This window comes from Durio zibethinus, chromosome 15 (assembly GCF_047325235.1).
Source record: "Durio zibethinus cultivar Kanyao isolate XHJ-2024 chromosome 15, ASM4732523v1, whole genome shotgun sequence".
NCBI lineage: Eukaryota > Viridiplantae > Streptophyta > Magnoliopsida > Malvales > Malvaceae > Durio > Durio zibethinus.
The window spans coordinates 18,959,571-18,979,625 of record NC_143176.1 but is presented as its reverse complement, the minus strand read 5'-3'; the positions used below and the strand labels follow the sequence as shown (position 1 = coordinate 18,979,625).

General features: G+C 31.7%; 4 protein-coding genes across 7 annotated transcripts; 2 read left to right on the top strand and 2 right to left on the bottom strand.

Moving 5' to 3' along the window:
- Positions 1-3,523: 3,523 nt before the first annotated feature.
- LOC111301205 (uncharacterized) lies at positions 3,524-7,356 on the bottom strand. Of its 3 annotated transcripts, none has more exons than XM_022896703.2 (5): positions 6,436-7,354; positions 6,206-6,298; positions 5,127-5,395; positions 4,237-4,302; positions 3,524-4,147 (listed from the first exon to the last, which is right to left on the bottom strand). In XM_022896703.2, the coding sequence occupies exons 1-5, from the start codon at positions 6,496-6,498 to the stop codon at positions 4,096-4,098; spliced, it is 543 nt and encodes a 180-aa protein (XP_022752438.1). In that variant the 5' UTR covers positions 6,499-7,354; the 3' UTR covers positions 3,524-4,095. The 3 variants fall into 3 exon arrangements, with proteins under 3 accessions (XP_022752438.1, XP_089600806.1, XP_022752439.1); XM_089744680.1 differs by having other exon boundaries at positions 5,127-5,612; positions 6,436-7,350; XM_022896704.2 differs by lacking the exon at positions 4,237-4,302 and having other exon boundaries at positions 6,436-7,356.
- A 438-nt stretch (positions 7,357-7,794) lies between these two features.
- Positions 7,795-11,410, top strand: LOC111301204 (transcription factor GAMYB-like). 2 transcript variants are annotated; one of them, XM_022896702.2, is made up of 4 exons: positions 7,795-8,304; positions 8,846-9,193; positions 9,795-10,704; positions 10,849-11,410. In XM_022896702.2, the coding sequence occupies exons 2-4, from the start codon at positions 8,867-8,869 to the stop codon at positions 11,013-11,015; spliced, it is 1,404 nt and encodes a 467-aa protein (XP_022752437.2). In that variant the 5' UTR covers positions 7,795-8,304; positions 8,846-8,866; the 3' UTR covers positions 11,016-11,410. The 2 variants fall into 2 exon arrangements, with proteins under 2 accessions (XP_022752437.2, XP_022752434.2); XM_022896699.2 differs by having other exon boundaries at positions 7,801-8,304; positions 9,795-10,767.
- A 1,381-nt stretch (positions 11,411-12,791) lies between these two features.
- LOC111301203 (proteasome subunit alpha type-3-like) lies at positions 12,792-16,446 on the bottom strand. Its single transcript, XM_022896698.2, has 9 exons — positions 16,135-16,446; positions 16,009-16,048; positions 15,820-15,903; positions 15,634-15,707; positions 15,344-15,515; positions 15,162-15,208; positions 14,406-14,471; positions 13,810-13,900; positions 12,792-13,185 (listed from the first exon to the last, which is right to left on the bottom strand). Exons 1-9 carry the CDS (start codon positions 16,236-16,238, stop codon positions 13,114-13,116), a joined length of 750 nt encoding a protein of 249 aa, XP_022752433.2. The 5' UTR covers positions 16,239-16,446; the 3' UTR covers positions 12,792-13,113.
- An 814-nt stretch (positions 16,447-17,260) lies between these two features.
- On the top strand, positions 17,261-19,445 carry LOC111302034 (10 kDa chaperonin, mitochondrial-like). The gene is made up of 3 exons (XM_022897975.2): positions 17,261-17,470; positions 17,549-17,688; positions 19,179-19,445. The coding sequence occupies exons 1-3, from the start codon at positions 17,366-17,368 to the stop codon at positions 19,225-19,227; spliced, it is 294 nt and encodes a 97-aa protein (XP_022753710.1). The 5' UTR covers positions 17,261-17,365; the 3' UTR covers positions 19,228-19,445.
- Positions 19,446-20,055: the final 610 nt, after the last annotated feature.

Sequence of the window (20,055 nt, the reverse complement as noted above, 5' to 3'; positions counted from 1 at the left end):
TACCATTTAGGATAAGAAAGTTCAGATTATTTTACAGGAATGGAGGAAACGATGTGATTTTTGTAGAGCTATTGATATAACTCAGTGTAGCTTATAGGTATAAGATCAAACGTAAGTTTTTCCCTTGTCTGTGGTTTTCAGACACTACATGTTATGCCAATTAGGTGAGCAAGTGATCATGGTAGGATGGATAAGAATGTTATGTTGTTAGTTGGTAAGAGGAAATAGAAGTATGATTTAAAGTATGGTGGTATGTAGGATAGGCTGGCTGAGAGTAACTTTTGAATTGTTGCCTTTCAAGACTTACAGCTTAAGTCTCACTCTTTTTTTCTTAAATGACTTATATAACAAAAATGTTATGCTTGTTATAATGAATTTTTTTTATTTGTCAAAGACTACGTTTATTGTGAAAAAAACTATGTCTTTGAACCTCATTATATATATTTTTGTTCATAATATACCATCTTATTTTTAACATAATGAAAAATAAAAACCTTCTTTATTTTTGTTGTTTAATGGTTGTCACATATTTAATTTTAATAATATAATTGGCAGTTAATATGTTTGTCACTTGCTATTCACATGTAATGAAGGGCATTATAGTAAAAAGCCTTTATTACATAATCTAAAATTCTGCAACCAAACACAAAAATCTAATATTCCTATAATAGGAAAAAAAAAAAACCCCTTCATAGGAATCAACACTTCCCTAGAGATCAATTTCCCTTTCGAAATCTAAGATTCAGTAAACTAAACACCCCCTAAAAGTGATTTGTCCAAATATTTAATTTGTCAAAACTAGTAATGGGTTATTTAGCTCTTCATCCTTCCATGTTTCTTTGGTTATTAAAATAGACCTTGGCAAATATGTTTACTTTAATAACAACCCTTCAGTTCATGAGACTTTCGATTAAACTCCTATATGTATATATATTAAACCATGGTATAACATTCTACTCACCTTATAAAAAGTTTCGTCCTTGAAACTTGATTTACCTTTTATCTTGTTCTTTCGTTTTTCAAATTATTTCTCTTGCCACCTCAATTATCTAGTTTACATAATGTGTTATATATCTATATTAAGAGAATATGATCTTGATATAGATAGTTTAATTTAATATGAATATTTAGAAATTCAAGATGACATGTAAACTTTAACATATAAAAAGTACTTTTTAGAATGGTTGATTGAAAAGAATATATTTATATTTTGAGACAAAATGATTATTTTTGTAAAAGTTCAATGAAAAAATCATGTGGTAAAAGAAATAATTTAAAAAATAGAAAAATAAGATATAAAAATAAAGTAAGTTTCAAGAACGAAACTGTTTATAAGGTGGGTAGAATATAATACCCCACTTTCTATATATATATATAGAATAACCACATATGTCTTGGACTATTTTAATAAAAGAAGAAACATGGAAAGATCTAGGGCTAAATAACCCATTACTAATTTTCACATATTAAATCCTTGGATAAATCACTTTCAATAAAACCCTATTATTTTCTCCTTATGCAAAAAATAAAAAGAGGGTTGGAAAAATTGAAGCAGATTCAAGATAGAAAATCAAGAACCAAGTTTACAAGGGGATTTACCTTCCAAAAGTAAGTAAAAGATCATCTTTCAATTTAGGGAAAAATTATGTTTAATTTTTTGTCTTTATCATAGAGAAAACCTAGAGTTTTGTAAATCTCTCATAGATTCTTCTTGGTTGTTGATGTTAAAGTGTTTGATTGAGTTTATTTGTGGAGGTTGCTGATGTTAGAGTGTTTGATTTAGTTTATTTGTTAAAATTCAGTTTCAACTTGTAAAATATTTATTTATTTTAATTCAAAATTTTCTTAATTTTATTCTACAAAAAATGCTTCACAAATGGATTTAAATCTTTACATATATATATATATATATATATATATCATATCATATCATATTTTCACATTTTTCCCGAGATCAAAGGTGTTATAGCATCATCCCTTTTGTTATTCAATGAAAAGTTTTCTACATTTTGAAAATGTGATAAAGAGTCAATGTCATATTGGATGCTTTACCATGTGACTATAATTAAGATTCAAATTGCAATAACATTCTCTCTCTCTTTGAAAGAAAAATAGTGTTGTGATCATTTTTTTATAAAGGAGATTGCAGATTGAAAACAAAAAAAAAAAATTACAAATATTGAGACATCTCTACTGAATGTTAATTCTTAAGGTAATTAAATGAACCAACTGTATTAAATCTCAAACTCATGTTGTGACCACATTTGAATCAAGTTTACATGGGCATATTGGCATAATATTACTAGGAATTTGTTGATTGTTCCTTGTATAATCTACCAATTCAAGACTTTTGAAAAAAAAAAATTGTTGTAACATACATTCTTATCGGAATAACTTTAACAACGATTAGAGCACAAGTTTGAACTCTTTTTTGTTTTGTCCGAAATAGATTGTTTTTTATAGATATATTCTTCACGTTTTAGGTCCTAAAGTTAGGGGGTAAAAATAATTATACCAATTACATCGCGAATGATCAGATTCTATGCTTCAAGTTTTGTTATGGACATTGAAGTCTTAGGGGGAAAGAAAATTATAGTTATCCACTATTTGGTCGGATTTTGCTGTTATAACACAATTAATAGAATTTAAAAATTAATTAATTAATTAATTAAAAAAAAAAAAAAAAAAAACTCACAATGCAAGCCAACTTTCTGAACAAGGCTACAGCCAAAATGGAATCCAGATTTCTTTTGTTTCTTTTATTGAAAGGAATATACATGATGCATAAACAAGACTATGGCAATAATGTTATCATTAGAATAAAATCCCGCGTTTTACTGAGGGAGTTCAATAAAGATACTAAACATTTATAAGCATTTAAACATTGAACATTTATAAACGTTCTGCGATTGGATCACAACAAATATATAAAGTTTTGTACAGACTAATTATGATCTTTCAAAAGAAAGCTGTACGAAAGTGTAAAGCTTTCCATCAGCAACAACTTAATACAAGAAAAAACACCTAACAGCTCAAGACAAAAAGAAATACCTACCAGCAACTTACACACACAAAACCATCTAAATAAGGTTTAAAGAAGGAATCCTAAATGGGGTTTAAAACCACATCCCATTATGATTATGACAGAGAAATTCCATCTTTTTTCTTATTTTTTTGCTGTTGAAAGACTTTGTTGAACCATTAAGCTTTGTAGGTTTCTTAATGGGCAATGTCTTCTTATTTTTCTTTGTTGTATTGTGCTTCTCAACCCACAAACAACTTTCTTAGTGGATGTATCAATCTTTTTAGACCATTTTCACAAAAAAAAAAAGGGTGTCCAATGATTTCAACTTCTATAACTAGCTATACTCATCTCAACATCACCCTTTACAAATATCTTTTGTATTTTTATCAATCCACCTCCCATTATCATGGTTAGTGTGCTCTTAACCAGTTGATCTCAATCATGATTTCTCATCCTAATTGATTTCGATTCATTTAAAGACTAAATTATTAGTCAATCTAAAAAAAAGTAATAAGTATTTCATTAAAAGAACAAATGACAGCGTAGAAAATTGCTAAGAAGGATTTTGATAATGCCTCTCCTAAGTGAGGAATTCTTTTTGGATAATCCAAGTTAAAACCCAACTTTTCTTGATGATCAGTTGCGAGTCAGAAATTCATAAAGTTCATACCATATGAATTATCAAAATCAAACTTGAAAATTTCCCTGTCAAATAAATTATTCTTCATGGGAGTTGCAGAAGCAAAATCAATTCCCTGAAATATTCCCTTGCTCAAGGACTTCCATTACTCTGACTAGCTTTCCATCTAGACCTTCCTTGATTAAATCATACTCCACATGTTCAACCATGTCTACCTACAATCTGTACGATAAGCCTTTGGTATTCTGGACTATTCCCACACACTAATGCCTAACTTCCATGATAAGGTTTACAAACCATAAACGTGGCAATGCACCACAGAAACTATTTTGCTATAAAAATGGTTAGAAATTGATTAATAACCATACCATGCATCAGTCGCAAACCCTCCCTAACTGGTTGAGCATTCTCATTAGCAGTTGGAGCGATTTTACTTTGGATACAATTGTCTCAAAAATATCCCAACAGTTCCTGCAGTGGTGCTGAAAAGAAATGAAAAAAGAGCATTAAACTTAAACGAGAAAGAAAGGCAAGTAGAGAGCTCTTTTCATAAACAAAGGGAATGATGTACCTTGTACACAAAAGCCCTAAAATTAGTTCCATATCTAATGCACTTTGAAACAGCTTCATCAAGGATCTAACAAAAAAATAAGAGCTTTTTAAATTTGCTTTTATTTGAACTGCAATTTGCAGGTGAAAGAAAAAAAAAACTCTTCCTTATGACTAATTTTTACCCAATGATCTTTCTCCTTAATGCTAGGCGTTATCTAGTTCATCCAAACAGCAAATCCTCCTTTTTTTTTCTTTCTATAGGTTTTTTTTATAAGCTTAGATTTTATTATCCAAAAGAAGTAGAGTATAGCCTACTACAAAGAGGATTAGAATAATTCAATTTGATTTTTTTTCTGAATCATTCAATGAATATTGTCATTTTCAGTTTTTTCATAACAACACATTCTGAAAAGACAAATAAAAGGAAACGTATGAACAAACACACAGAAAATTAGAAGACCATCTTCTGAAGTAAAACCCAGAGAAATTAGTTGTAGCTAATGACATCTCCAATCATTCGAAACCCATGAAAAACATCACAAAATCATGTGTTTCACCCCATATGACTACAAATAACATCGAGTTGGAGACATAGCTTAGCACATACAACACATAAAAAAAGTTGTTCTTTTCAAGTTTTCAAGACTCCGGTAATGGAAAGCTCTCAAGATTTGCAATTTTAATGACATTCTTCGTAATAAAAATAATTACTAAAAAGAAATAAAATAAAAACCCAAATTGTTGTCTTTTCTTAATCACCTTTGTTAATCATTCAATAATCATAGCTAATTCAAACACCAAATCAAGAATTTTAATTAAAAAATTAAAAGTAAAACCCTAACTGAAATTAACATATTTTACAAAAATACCTATCATTTTATACCAGAAGTAATTAGAAAAAAAACTAACCTCGCATTGGTGAGCATTGCTGCGGCTGAGCCACTGAAGAAGGCAATCCAGGTGGACAAACTTGTTGCTGCCACTACAAACGTATACCTCTTCTCTGCAGGGGTATCGAAGTGGATTCTTTGCATCTCCCTGGTTCCTGTAGATCCTACAAACATCTTCTCTTCTTTTTTCTCCATCTCCGCATCATACTTCACCTCCATCCCATCAACACTGATGACACCATTGATGGCATCACTTTTTCTTCCTTCTCTGACAATGTGTATGATGTTCTGTGGAGGAAATAAGGTTTTATTGTTTTTGTAAATAGATATATTCATTTCTTCCTTAAATTATCTTCTAATTATTTTTTATGACACTGATGACATGGCTAACAATCTTAAGTGCTCTGGAAGATAAGTCCCATTAGCCACTGGCTCAAAGACTTCAGTTTTTGTTTCTTCTTCACCCATAAGCAATCCAATTCACAGCAACACTTCTTTTCCTTGCCTTCCAAAATTGTAGAATGGAATAACAAAAAGGTAGTAGAAACCAAGTAAAATATTTATAACAATAATAAAATAAAACAGTTAACTGAACTCAAGACAAAAGAACCATTAAACTATCACTACCAGTCAGCAACAAACGCCATACCCCCCCACAAAAAAAAAAAAAAAAAAAAAAAAAAACATGGAAATTTTTTCTATGAGAATTTAAATAATACTGAATACATTTGGAAACAATTGGGCATTGGCTCATTAAACATTTCCAAAATTCAAGGCCATACTAATTTTGTATGCGAATGTTCTGACACAATCTTTTCACATAACAAAAGAAATCTTTCACAACTTAGGCCATATTAATTTCCAAAGTTCCATAACCAACTATTTTTCTCCACCCATGCTAACATGACGGTTTTCTTTATATCTGAGATACACAAATGATGTTAGGAAAGCAATTGATTAATCCAATGTTCATCTGAAACCAACCAAATCACATCTTACTAATAAGAGAAAATCTACCATTATGAAAATCAACTTCAATTTAATGATTCTTTATCAGATTTGGACAAAAGGGGAGATAAATATAAATTAAAACAGCACCTGAAGAAGGGCAGTCATAAATATGTGGAATGCTTGTGTGTTCTGGTTTATCAGAATACATATCCAGCCAAAGAAGTTAATAACACCTTGCATCTGCAATCAGTGAAGAAAGCAATTATCACTTCGACACGGTGAAAGAATGCAGATTGGGAAAGCAAAATTTACACAAAAAATTTATAAAACCATGTCATGCAACAACTTGCCCCAAATCTGAAAGGATTGTGACTGACCTTTTTTGCAGGACATAGGATCGATGCATCATGAACCATCAACAGCATGAGTTCAATTAGCATCGAAACCCATACCAATTGGGATGCCAGATTGGGACTGATTTTTTGAACCCGTTCAAGCCACCGCTGGTATTCGATTTCCCTTCTCGTTTCTTTTCCATTTTTCTTTTATTTTTCCGACCGTCTCCCTCCACCACCGTCAAAACGCATACCCAGTAGGATGCATGCACCCAGTCGAGACTGATCTTTTGGTCTCCAGAATACTCAGAATACTCCAATTTACCAAGTGAAAGGCTTTGACTATTCGGGCAAAATTTTGGTCGACGAAAAAGGAAGGGAGAAGAGAAGAGAAGAGAAGAAAGAAGGGAGAGGCAAGAAGAGTGGAGGGGTTAGCCAAACCCAGGCTCATTTCTACGAAGCTTCCGGAAACGAAAGGTACCCAAAATTATCCTCAATTTATTTATTTTTACATTACTGGGCTATCCCCTTCAACACAAATAGGGGACAACTTTTAGAGTATAGATTCGGAGATCATGATTTCCAGCATTATACATCATCGACAAACTATAGATTGATTCAGGCTAAACTATATGAAACTTTTAAAGATTAAAAAGGCATGAACAGCAGCTAGCTGTATAATCAAATGGCAGGCCTAAAATGGAAGTCATGAAGCAAAATGAAGCACAGCTATCTGACCAAGGAGCTCGATTTTAAGACCATCATGTCCAACCTTCTTCCCATGTATTGGTTCCATAATTACCTCAAAGCTTTACCAACGCTGAACGAATCCGTTGTGCGTGCGGGCGGTAGAGGCAACTGACGCTGCCTTCGTCTTGGGCCCTAAATCCAATCCAAGTCACCTTTTCCTTTTTTTTTTTTTTAAGATCAACAAATATTTCATACCCCATGTACGTTTAATAGTTAATAATTAATCATTTTTTATAAAATAAATCATAATTTTAAAATAAAAAAATTATAAATATTAATATTTAAATTTTGTTGAGTTAAATTTTAGATTTAATTAATTATTTTGTTAATTTTATGTAATTAAATTAATATGTTTTAAAAAATATTTAAATATCAATTTTATTTAAGTATTTTAAAAATTATAAATGTTAAATTTTAAATTTATAGAATTAAATTTTAAATTTAATTAATATTTTTATTAATTTTAAATTATGAAATCAAATTAATACATTTTAAAAAAATCTATAAATATTAATTTATCAAAGTATCAGATTAAATCACATCAATCAAATATTTTTTGAACATATGAAATATCTAAAAATAAAATAAAAATAAAGAGAAAGTAATTTTAAATAAAGATAGATATAAATAAAAAAGAAAATATTGGAAAAAAAAGCATTATTCTTTGGCCATAGGAAAAAAAAAAAGATTAATTGTACTTTTTATTCATTTGAAAAATGTTACTAGAAAATTAAAAAAAAATAGAGAATGGAAGTAGCTGAGCTGAGCTGAGAGAGAAATGGAGAGCCGGTCCTTTTCTCCTCTGCTCTCTCCTATTTTCCCTCTCCTTTTGCCATCTCTACTTTCCTTTCTACTTTAGGTTTCTCAGCCTTTTTCTCTTTTTTTTTTTTAATTTTTTATAAAAAAATCTCGAAACTTCTTCACTCTTAAACCCAATTTAATCAGCTCTCACACTACCCTTTAAATTTCAAATAAAATGTGGCTTTCTGTAGTTGATTTATTCATGATTTCCTCTTCCAATATCTGATTTGTATTTCTCTTTTCCTTTTTTTATGACTTTCTTTTTTCTCCTTTCTTTTGCTTTTGGTTCCGGAACTCCGTTATAAGCCATTTAGGGTTTGGATTAGCTCTGCAAACTCCACTACTCTTCAACTCATTCAGGTAAATACAGTTTTTAATTTTGAGTTTCGGTACTTATATTTTGATGCATTTGGTGCTCAGTTTGTAGTTTTTCGAATTTGTTTTGCTAAAAAAAGGTGTAGGAAATGTAAATAAAAACTTAGCTTATTGGTAGCGATGCTTCCATAAATCCAATTCGTAGAAAATCAGAGAAAAAAGATTAAGAAAGGAGAATCGGAAAATGTGATTTTCGGAACATATTGTCACTCACTTGATCAAGTTTTTAAAGAATTACACTTAGAATATTTCCGGTGTACCAAAAGAGATAATCAAAATCATCCTCTTATTAATGTTCATAAGCTTATTGTAGATTGGTTATTAAATTTAATTGGTAGAAAGAGTCTACATGGAAATCATGCTACATTAGTAGAGTAGGTTTTAATACTGTTAAAGGTCTTACATATAACTGGAAAGAACGAATAAAAAGGCAGTTATCTCCGGTTAAAATGGATAAATGTAGTATTATCCTAATTGTTATGATCATGGTGGTGAAGAAATCTTTGTATTTTGGTTTTTGTAATAGGATAATAGAGGCAACAAAAAAATGAGTAAGTGTCACTCTGACTTATCATTAGTTGAAGAAGTTAGTAGTAGAGGCAACATGAGAGAAAGCAGTCATATGAAGAAAGGGCCTTGGACATCAGCAGAAGATGCGATTCTGGTGGACTATGTAAAGAAGCATGGTGAGGGGAATTGGAATGCTGTCCAGAAAAACTCAGGACTTTCCCGATGTGGGAAAAGCTGTCGTCTACGTTGGGCAAACCATCTAAGACCGGATTTGAAGAAGGGTGTGTTTACTCCAGAGGAAGAACAGCGTATAATTGAGCTACATGCTAAGCTGGGAAACAAATGGGCACGAATGGCTGCAGAGGTTGGTATTGCTTTTGACAATTTCAATTTGATAGCATATCTTTTAATTTTCAAAATGAGTTTTATGGAATACAGCATTTGCACTATATCAATACAAAATATATGCAATCTCTAATGTTTCTTTTTATATTTGGAAGTGATCTTTCTACTTTAATAAAAAAAGATAGTAACATATTATGTCTCCAAGATTTTAGTTTTGCAAAATATTTCAAAGAATCCTTGCATATAATAGATGCTTAGCTATGTATATCTGCATTTGTATGTGTATGTAATCAATATTTTGTTTTTCTGTTTAAGTTGATGTACTTTTCTTGTGCTGCTAATTGCAAACATATTGTAGGTTTTATTCAAGCATTTTTTATGTCATGATAAGCAAGCTCTTCTCGTATTCATGTTCTGTGGATTGCCAGGGATGCTTAGCAATTTAGCATGGAATACTAGTTAGAGAATAGTAAATTTTCCCTGAAAGGAATCATCCTTTTCATGAGCTATATTATTTTTCTTATTGTTGATTCACTTTTATAATCATTTTTTGGTCGGACTTTTATAATCATATTTTTGGCCAGACTTTCATAATCATTTAATCCCTTTATTATCTCTAGTTGCCTGGACGTACTGATAATGAGATAAAGAACTACTGGAATACAAGAATTAAGAGACTGCAACGTGCTGGCTTGCCAATTTACCCTCCTGATGTGTGCTTGCTAATGAATAGAAGTCAAGAAGAGAGTCATAATGTGGCTTCAATGCCAACTCGGAACTCTTTTGGTTCCAATCTCTTGCATTCAGATGCTTTTGAGATTCCACAAGTGGAATTTGAGAATTTAGAGCTCAACCAACAAATTTTGTCTTCACCAGCGCTTCTTGACATTCCTGCAAAAACTATGTTTAAACGAGTTGTTGGTCCGTCCCATGGTTATGGCCTTATGTTCCCAATAGCACATCCTCCTAAGCGTCTTCGGGAAAGTGTCAGCAGTTATCTCTCAATGCCCAACCAATTGACTGAATATGCTTACAAGAAAAGATATGATGAGCCCTACAAGTTATCTTCTCCATATGATTCTGATCTCAGTACCAATGACCTGTCATCATTTGGTATTCCTCCTGGCAGCAATGCCCTTCTAGATAGCAATTTCTCTCCTCCTGAGCCCATGTCTGGGCCTATCAAGTTGGAGCTCCCTTCATACCAATATTCAGATATTCAACAAGATAGCTGGGGCAACCCTGCAGTCCCACTACCTTTGGTTGAGTCTGTTGATACTGTGATCCAGTCCCCTTCAATGGAGCGGGTTAAGTCAGATTGTTTTACATCTCAAAACACTGGTCTCTTGGAAGCAGTACTTTACGAGTCACAGAAACTTAACAGCTCAAAGGATGATTCATTTCAGCAGTCTTCTTCTACTTCGATGCTTGATGATGTCGCCAATTTTCCCCTAAAGCATTGTGAGATAGAACTTGAAGCACATTGTGACCCAAATTCTCCTTTAGCTCATTCTGCTACATCAGTTCTTAGTGAGTACACTCCTGTTGGTGGAAGCTCATCAGATGAACCACAATTTGTTGAGAGCATTCTGAGTGAGAAATATTTTGCACCCAATGAATTTTGTGGCATGAATTAGTATTTTATGTTTATATAATTCTTTGTGATTCATGCAGGATGTAAAGGCAAGAAAGAAATTCCGAACCAGATGGCTGATTCCAGGCTAGATGATTTTCTCGAACCTGGTCAGTTTGGTCACGAAAATAGGTGTGTGAGGGATAAACCCATTGTGATAGATGCTATAGCGGCTCTTCTTGGTGAAGATACTGGCTGTGGCTACTAGCAAAATCTTCTTGTGTATGAGGTACTTTGTATGTTCAGCAATCTTCTGAAAATCGTTGAAAGTACTTGGAACTTGAATTGCCATCACAATCTCTTGCCTTTGGTAGGTGAAATTTTTATTGAAGATTTGCTCATTTTGTGAACTACTGGAGGAGGAGTTGATTAGTATTTTTTTTTTTTTTTTTACGAAACTACATTAAGTCATTTAACTTTTTGCTATCTTGTGCTGACATTTGAAGCAGATGAAAGCCCTAGGACTAGGTACGTTAATAGTACTCAGAACTAGAGGCTGATGTTCTAATGCGCTCACCAGAGAATCATGACACTTGTTGGTAGACCAATTGGATAGTAAACATTTATGTGGATCAACAACTTAGATACCCGACTGTAACATGAATGATTTGATCTGGCTTGTCATGGTACGACCCAATACAAATCGACTTCCAAAAACCTATATGGATGGCAAAACCAAAAAAATGACCTAAATAAATTTTTTTTTAAAAAGTAAATCTTTTAACAAAATTTTAATGAAAAAGGATGGATTTTGCCTTATATTTCAACGCAAGTAGTGAACTGTTAAATCCAAGGCTGATTTAGTGAAGTACAAATCAAAGAAAAAATATTTGAGAAAAAAATCATTAATTTCTAATATATTTCTTCAAGGTGTGCATACAAGAGAAGTTTCTAGACCTTTACAGTTTTCATTTGCATGAGCGGCAAGTTTCTCGACCTTTAAAGTTTTATTTGTGTGAGCGATCAGATTAATTCCGATAAAATTAAAAACAACAATTAGATTTGTTCCTGAATAGCTGTGGTAATGCTACTTTCTAGGGATTGGACTAGGCAATAAAATACGCCCTCTCTTTATTATACTATTTATATTATAGAAGGAGATTTCCAGAAAGAAAGAAGAGACTTATTTGCTCATACACCCTTTGCTTGGGTAGCCTATACTTTGCAAGCCGGAATGGTACTAGTTGGCTGTGTCTTCATATATGTAATTTATGAGGTATGATCTTTCACACCGGGAATCCGAGTTCTCTTCTACCGGCTCTGTTTCGTCCTCGGTAGAGCATTACCTTATCTTTATGGAGGAGACCTGGTGCCTATTTCTATTACATAAGTATAGTCATTTCATGTTATCATGTTCGCCCGTGGGAAGCAGAGTCAACCAACCCACACTGGATGCGGAGTTATATTCTATTTCCTACCTCTGAAAGCAAAGAAAGATATCAGATTAATTCGGATAAAATTGAAAACATAATTAGATATTGTAATGATAAAATTAAAATTAATGATAAGTTATATATTTGAATGTAATTATAAATAAAATATAATAAAAAATCATTAAATATATTAAATTAAATTTTTTTAAAATAAAAAATTAAATTGTTTGATATCATTTTATTTAAAATAATTTTGTTAATAAATATTTAAATTTAATAAAATTTATTACAATATATTAAAATAATTTTTTAAATAATTAAAAATAATATATTTATTTAAATTCATAACAATCTAAATGATGATAATTATTTTTTATATTAAAAGATTAATTATTTGTATTCAAAATAAAATTTAAAAATAATAAAATTGGAAGTGGCGAGAAATGGGAAAAAAAACTTTTAAATAAAAAAATAAACAAAAAAACAAAAAAGAAATGGACAAGAATAGTCTAAATAGATTTTAATTGCTACATAGAATATTAAAAAAAAAAAAATTAGGGCTGGTTTGGAAAGTTGGGGTCCAATCGAGTGAAGCTTAAGAAGCGGTCAAATTTTAGAAATACAGCACGGTGAAGATTCATTTCTGCTGTGCCATCCATGTAAGCCAAATGCATATTTTTGCACTATACGGTACAATTGGCACAATTTGCCACGTTAAATGCAGCTCAAGTTAAATCAAAATGCAGGCTTGGTCTATGTTGATGTCTTAAGGATGCCTAAAAAGATACAGTTAAAAGACAACAGAAAATTCATGGTTTACAGAATCCATGGTCCCATACAAAAGTCTGCTGATCTTATCTGATATGATCATAGAAAGACCTTTTTTAATCAGCAATGACTCCAAACATAAGATGACTCTGTCACCCATAATTATTAATCAGCATCCATTTCTTCCAACGCAGCCCTAGCTGCAACCTTGGCTTCCTCTAAAAGTTCATCAGGAACCTGAAATCTCGTGAAATTGAAAAAAGAAAACTCAGATGGAAGTACATATAAGATAACCCTGTCAAAGTGAAAAACTAACCATCCATAGCTACAAATTCCACAGATCAATTCCACCAAAAATTCAGATTCCATCACATGAAACAAGCATGAGGGAAATCAAATTATGCATGAGATATAAAAGTGGATAAGGTCATGGAACTGACACTACTTGTTTCTTTCAAGATAGCACAAAGGAACAGAAAATTACTTCACATGTTAAGTTAATTGTTTATTATTAGAGCTGGAAGCATTTGAGAAAAAATGAAGCTAGCAACAATGGAGGAAAAAAATGATAGAGAAACATCTAACACGGTTTCACATGTGAAACAAAGGTTTATCAATGTTCATGTAAGATGTTAGTAAAATGGGAAGATGCCCATGTCAAAAGAAACCAAAATGAACGTGGGTAAAAACTACCAAGAGGATTCTCTTAGACCGAATTGAACTTTACTCGACATAAAATCCTAAATATAGTACAATGGCATAATTGAATTCAAATAGCCAACCACATGTAATTGCTGCTTGCTGTTGTAGCTAGCAAGAAGCAGAAAGTGATGCATATCTTAAATGGGCATTGGAAATTACCTTTTGAAGTTGTTGCTTTGACTCATCACAGACCCAACTCATCTCAAGTTCAAAGGCCTTGTCCTTTGCTTCATCATGTACCTTGTAGATGCTGCTTAACAATAACTCACATGAAGAAATCGAGTACATGCATCAAAGACTTGCATTCTCAAAGAAGGTAAAATGATATCATGCATTCACATGAATTGTACATGCAAACATTTATGATTTGACTATCTGCTTGAATGCGTATACATTTCTTTTCTTAAGTCTTGGTGGTTGGCTATTTCCCAGCTACATTCTGGTAAATATGTCATATATTGTGCGCAACTACCATGGTTGTCATTGTGCTAAACCAGACATTTCACAAAATAAATAAATAAATAAATAAATAAATAAAATAATTGAAAAAATATTGAGCATATTGTCTAGATTTCCACTTATTGCAAGAACAAAAAAGAATTATTAACATTCAAAACAATGATACAGGCAATAATCTAAAAGACAAAAAAGGAAACTCAAAAAAAATACATAATTTCAATGAACCACCAATAAATGCAGCAGATTCCAAAATAAGTACATAACAACAGAAACAACAAGAAATTAAGATAACTCACATTTTGGCTACTTCAATAACCCCATCCCTGCAAGTCATTTCTGACAGCTTCAACTTTTCAATTTCTCTGTCCACATAGACCATTCAACCATAAGCTTAATAGTTGTTTAGTATTAGTTATTAATGAGATGAATGTACGGAGGAAGAGATAAACCAAAGATTACTACAAGCGTTGAGATCATAATAAAGGTTTCAATTTCTTTAGATATTTCAAAGGACATAGCCAATAATCGAACAGAAAGGAGCAATGAATTTAAGTAGCCAACGCAACAAGTTTAGTGTCAAGCTGAGTTGACTTGACTTTTGAGTACTCAAGGACAAATGGCAACGTGACAAGTGAAAAAAAAACATGGAGGACCCATCGTTTCATTGTCTTACTTGCATACATCTACTTCAATTTTACATCCTTTCTTTTTCTTCTTCTATATTTCTTTTAATGCAAGTTTGGAAGTAAGGCAACTTGCATGGACTCAATTGAGAAAAATCTTTTTATGACTTGAAAGGATGCCAGGAAAACCTTACAATTAGGACCCAGAAAAGAAAGAAAAATGAAAAAAAGCCCATCAAAAGGCTTTTCAATTGGATTTAAAAAGCATGAAAGCATTACATTATCTTGCAATAGTTGACAAGGCAAAAACAAATGTCCACAACATAAAATGCTCCAATCATCTCATCTAACTACCAAGCATGACCATATGATTTTATCAAATGTCTTCCAGCAAGTTTCACAGGATCAAAGAAATAGTTTATAACTTACGTTTTCGCAGCTTGTTTTCCCTTCCCCATTGCAGCACCAAAGTATCTCTATATAAATTTTAACATACAACAAGGCAAAGAAGGAAATACATTACCCACTAGTGAAAAATATAAATATACCAGTAGACTTAGTAACGGCAAAGAAAGAGAAAATGCAGCCCTAATTGGGAGAAATGAACTTACATAGGAGATGCCAGATGGTTCAACCATATATAATTGGGGTCCATCTCTATCATAACCTCCGAGTATTATCCCACACCCAAAGGGCCTGAGCCACCAGTAGAGGGTACATAAATGTACATAACTTGCAATGCGTTCAGCAAGTTCTTTGACAGGAATGGGCTCACCGTACACACTACACCATCACCAACAAATGAAACTTACAATTACATGGGCATATAACAATACAATCAAAGCTGAATTTTTGGAATTGAATGTAAAGAAAAAAATTTAAAAAAAAAAAAAAGGAAAACCTTTCATAATTAGTAGCTTCAGATTTAGCACGTGCCACAATTTGCCTGCCATCAGCTGCTAATCCAGCCACTGCCTGAATTATAGTATTCAATATCAGAGAAAGAGAAATAGAGAATAAGAATCCAAATGCAGCATTGGAAATGTTGCTAAAATAAAAGAAGAAAATATTCATTTTCTACGATAACCATGCCAGAATGACGATGAACAGAGTGGATTCTACGATTAGAACCAGTTAACATCATTTTTGATGCTATCAGCTTCTCCACCCCCTAAAATAAAATAAAATAAAATAAGAAAAAATCATTTTAATATACAAATAATATATATATATATATATATTTAGTAACCAATGGAAGATGAAGAAAAGGGATTACCATCACGATCCCATCTTTGCATTTTATTCCAATTACAGTTCTGCAAAAAAGAAAAGATTTTTGAGCATCTAAAATTATAAAAGAACTACAGTATGTATAAATATTAAAAGAGAAAGAAGAACGGACCCACTGTTGTCGACGGCTTTGGCAGCATACTCGATCTGGAAAACACGGCCATCGGGAGAGAAAGTGGTAACCGAGAGGTCGTAGCCTGTTCCGATGCTGCTCATCTTTCTTCCTTTGCTTTTCCCCTACTCAACACTTTGCGGTTTGCTCCTCCCTTCCCTCCGGAACTTCAATTATATGTTCCTTCGTGTCTTCTGTTTTTTTTTTTTACTCAAGACTTCACGCCGATGGGCCTCATTGGGCCTTCCAATTTCTCCCTCCGCCCTCAACTTTTCTCCCTAAGTCCCAAGCAACTAAATTGTGGTCTAAGTCTTGGATCGGGCTTTAACTTTTCGCATATATATTTGATCATTCGTATTTATATTTTTTTTATAAGTTAAAGAGAATAAAAAGTCTCTTAATTATAATTAAAAATTATTAAAATTTTATTTTTTATTATAATTAATCAATTTTTAAATATTTAATTAAATTTTTATTTAAATAAAAAAATTAATATCGTTAATTTTTTATTAATTAAAATAAAACTTTATATCATATCAATAAAATAAATAAAAATTTATCATATAGTGTAATTAATATATGTAAAAAATAAATAAAATAATTTTTTTCATTTTTTTAAAGATTTTTTAAAAAATTCAATTGATTATAATTCAAAAATTGATTGATTTTATGTTGTCACATAATTAAATTTTATCTAATTAAAGGATTTAATTGAATTGAAATAAAAAAATAAAGAGTTTGATTTATTGTAATAAAATATTAAAAATTTAAATTAATTTTTTAATTATAATTTAGGGTATTTTTTACTCTTTAACTTTTTTATGTTAAATATATAAAATATAAAATTATTATATCAAAATTTAGGTAAGAAACATTTTTGTTTTTTACTTTGTAAAATTTATAATATGATTTTTATGGAAAGTTTAAATTATGTTATTTCTTTCATATATTTTTTATATATTACCGGATGTTCTGTCACGTGCCCTAATGAAAATGAACAGGCGATCTATTTAGATAAAAGGACAAAACAGGAACGCATGTCAGGGAAGAGTCTTTGAGAAGGTTGAGGGGTACTTTCGTAATTCAACAGAAACCATAAATCCATCTTAAACCCTACTTGCCCCCATTTTTCATTCCCCTTCCATTGCAGAACGAAGCTTCTAGTCCTTCTCATTCTTTACTTTTTTTTTTTTCTCTTGAAAATAAATTATTTTTTTCCTCTTCGACGAACATGGCGAAGCGTTTGATTCCTTCATTTAAGCGTATTTTGGTTGAGAAAATAATCCCTCCTTCTAAAACCAACTCCGGAATCTTGCTTCCTGAGAAAACCCCCAAGGTTACAATCTTTCATTTTAATGAGCTTTGATTTTTTTTCTTTTTTTTTTTGTAATTTTGGTTTTTTTTATTGTTTTAGTTGAACTCTGGAAAAGTGGTAGCAGTGGGACCAGGAGCATGGGACAGAAATGGGAAATTCATCCCAGTTAATCTGAAAGAAGGAGATACAGTTCTTTTGCCTGAATATGGAGGCATTGAAGTTAAGCTTGGTGAAAAAGAGTTAGTCTTCTTTACTTCTATATGTCATTTCGTTTTCTCATTGTTTCTCTGATTTTTTCTTTTGTTGCCCCTTCAAAATAAGTTTTTTTCTTTCCTCTCCTTGTTAAATTGATAGTATTATTTTGGTTGTTGTGCTTGAACATGTTTTGCCTAAACTAAGCTTGTTTTTGATTGTTACGTTTTGTTTTCGAAGAATTGTGTAACAATTAGAAGTTTAACTTTCACGGACAGCAAATGGGTTCACCCATTTTTCTTTTGGTAATTGAAGTTTTTTGGGAACTGAAACTAAGAGTTCGGCATTCTGCCATCAGAATTTTGAATGATGCTAATTGAATCAATTATGGATGTTGTAATCTGTGTGACGTTTATACGAGGCCAATTTTGTTTGCTGTTTCACATTTTAAGGTATATTTGGTGGAATGAAAGTTAGCTTTGCGTAGAACAGAAAACGATTGCTATTCAAGCAGGACAAAGTAGTTAGTGAAATTGCTTTATCACGTTATTGACATTGCATTGTTTCCGTTGTAAAGTTGCAATCTTTCATGCGTACACATTCATGTTTTACTTTCCCAGTTATGGATCTACTGCAATGCCAAAGCTTTTTCTAATTTTGGTGCAATTCACCTTATTTGTACTCCTATCCTTGTTTGCTTATCTGCTTAGGAAATGTTTTCACATTATATAGTTGCAGGTGATGAATCTACATTAAAATATTTAAATAGTGGTGTTTATTGTAGTGATTTTTTTATATTTGAATATCGGAATGGGAAGGATAATGCTGCATATATGGCTGCACTGCTCCTAGGGGAAACAGAAAAAAAAAAAAAAAGTTCTTGTTAAGTGTCAGTTTCTAGTGAAGTCTTTAGAAGTGTGTTATCGTTCTTCATGGTCATAATTCTTTTAGGAGAGTCAACTTGCATCTGACCTATCATTTTCCGAGTCTGTCAACTGGAAACCTCTGAGCCAGGTTGGTTAAGAGGTTAATATGGAAACAAGGTAATTTGGCAGTCTTGGCCCTTGGCATGATATCAAAATTTATGACCTTGATTTTTTACTCTACTTTACAACCCATGTTCTTGATAGTTAAGTCATTGATGTTGTCGTTTATAGTGTGAACTCAAACTTTTGATTCCTCAATCCCTTAAAACATCCTAAGTTGCTGGTGCAGCCATTTTTTTTTATAGCAAAATGCAGTGTGTGCTTGACGTTGACAAATTTGGTTTAACAACGAAGGAATGAGATATTGTCATTTACCAAAAGTAATTAGCCGATATCCATTTAGAAATACCAAGGTTTGTACCATCATTTGCTCTTATTTTACCAAAGTGCTGCATGGCAATGGCAATAGCATTGGCAAGGTGTTAGGTTTCCACAAACTTGCCTATGTTAAAAATCTTATCAATTTGGTCTTTTGGATTCTACAGCCATCTACCATTCATTGGCATCAGTTCATTTCAGTGTTAACATATTTTCTTAATCTACTGTTTCAGGTATCACCTATACAGAGATGACGATATCTTGGGAACACTTCATGACTGATTTGGAACATTGCCCTATGATTACTTATAATGTGTCGCTGCTTTTGAAGGAACAAGTGTTTGTCTCAGACTTGTGACTTTATTACTAGTTTTATGCATGCAAGACTTTTTATTGTTTGGCATTTTGGATAAGAAATGTTTTCAAGGATCGAATTCAATCGTGATGGAATAGTTTGCTAATATCTTCCATCAATCATATATTTATACTTTTCGGGTTGATACTTATTCTTCTAAGTTTTCCATAGGCGTTGTCAAATGAACAAAATTCAAAGTTAACAATACACAAACCTGGATAACGAGAAATAAGCATGAAAATAAAGACAGCAGGAAAAATTAGTTAAATATATACAAAACACGAAAATTATTATATCATAATTTGTATTGTCATATCAAACACTAAATATATTTATTTTATCAAATTTATAAATAATTTTTGCTAAACTCTTAAATTATAATGTTTTACAATTTGTATTTTTTCATATCATATCACTATCATGTCTAAAATTATTAACAAATCTATTATCAGGTCTTGAGACTGTTACTTCAAATTCAGCGACTTCAAAGCAAAAAAAGAAAAAGGAGAGCGTTCAAAACCTTTTTGAATTAATAATCTTCAATGACATGAGAATTTCCATCTATTACTACAGAATGCCATCATAAATATTTGTTTTTTTTTTTGGTTCTCTGATATTATAAAAAAAAATTGGCAATCAAAAGGTTTGAGGAAGCAAACCAAGAATAAAGTGTGATGATGAGTGAGCTTATCTAGCGTCCATACCTCAAATTTTACAAGGGATAACTAAAAGTAAAAGGCAAAAGCAAAAGGCAA

What these genes read in the sequence shown, in the direction of transcription:
- LOC111301203 (XM_022896698.2), bottom strand. Translation starts at nt 16,238, where the DNA reads ATGAGCAGCATCGGAACAGGCTACGACCTCTCGGTTACCACTTTCTCT. An exon ending in GGAAAACAAGCTGCGAAAAC is followed by an intron (nt 14,472 to 15,161) that starts GTAAGTTATAAA and finishes CTATGTGGACAG; the next exon opens with AGAAATTGAAAAGTTGAAGC. An exon ending in CAAAGCAACAACTTCAAAAG is followed by an intron (nt 13,186 to 13,809) that starts GTAATTTCCAAT and finishes ACGAGATTTCAG; the next exon opens with GTTCCTGATGAACTTTTAGA.
- LOC111301204 (XM_022896699.2), top strand. Translation starts at nt 8,867, where the DNA reads ATGAGTAAGTGTCACTCTGACTTATCATTAGTTGAAGAAGTTAGTAGT. An exon ending in GGGCACGAATGGCTGCAGAG is followed by an intron (nt 9,194 to 9,794) that starts GTTGGTATTGCT and finishes TATTATCTCTAG; the next exon opens with TTGCCTGGACGTACTGATAA. An exon ending in ATTTGTTGAGAGCATTCTGA is followed by an intron (nt 10,768 to 10,848) that starts GTGAGAAATATT and finishes TGATTCATGCAG; the next exon opens with GATGTAAAGGCAAGAAAGAA.
- LOC111302034 (XM_022897975.2), top strand. Translation starts at nt 17,366, where the DNA reads ATGGCGAAGCGTTTGATTCCTTCATTTAAGCGTATTTTGGTTGAGAAA. An exon ending in TTCCTGAGAAAACCCCCAAG is followed by an intron (nt 17,471 to 17,548) that starts GTTACAATCTTT and finishes TTATTGTTTTAG; the next exon opens with TTGAACTCTGGAAAAGTGGT. An exon ending in GTTAAGCTTGGTGAAAAAGA is followed by an intron (nt 17,689 to 19,178) that starts GTTAGTCTTCTT and finishes CTACTGTTTCAG; the next exon opens with GTATCACCTATACAGAGATG.
- LOC111301205 (XM_022896703.2), bottom strand. Translation starts at nt 6,498, where the DNA reads ATGCTAATTGAACTCATGCTGTTGATGGTTCATGATGCATCGATCCTA. An exon ending in TCCTATGTCCTGCAAAAAAG is followed by an intron (nt 6,299 to 6,435) that starts GTCAGTCACAAT and finishes CACTGATTGCAG; the next exon opens with ATGCAAGGTGTTATTAACTT. An exon ending in GCAATGCTCACCAATGCGAG is followed by an intron (nt 4,303 to 5,126) that starts GTTAGTTTTTTT and finishes TTTTTTTGTTAG; the next exon opens with ATCCTTGATGAAGCTGTTTC.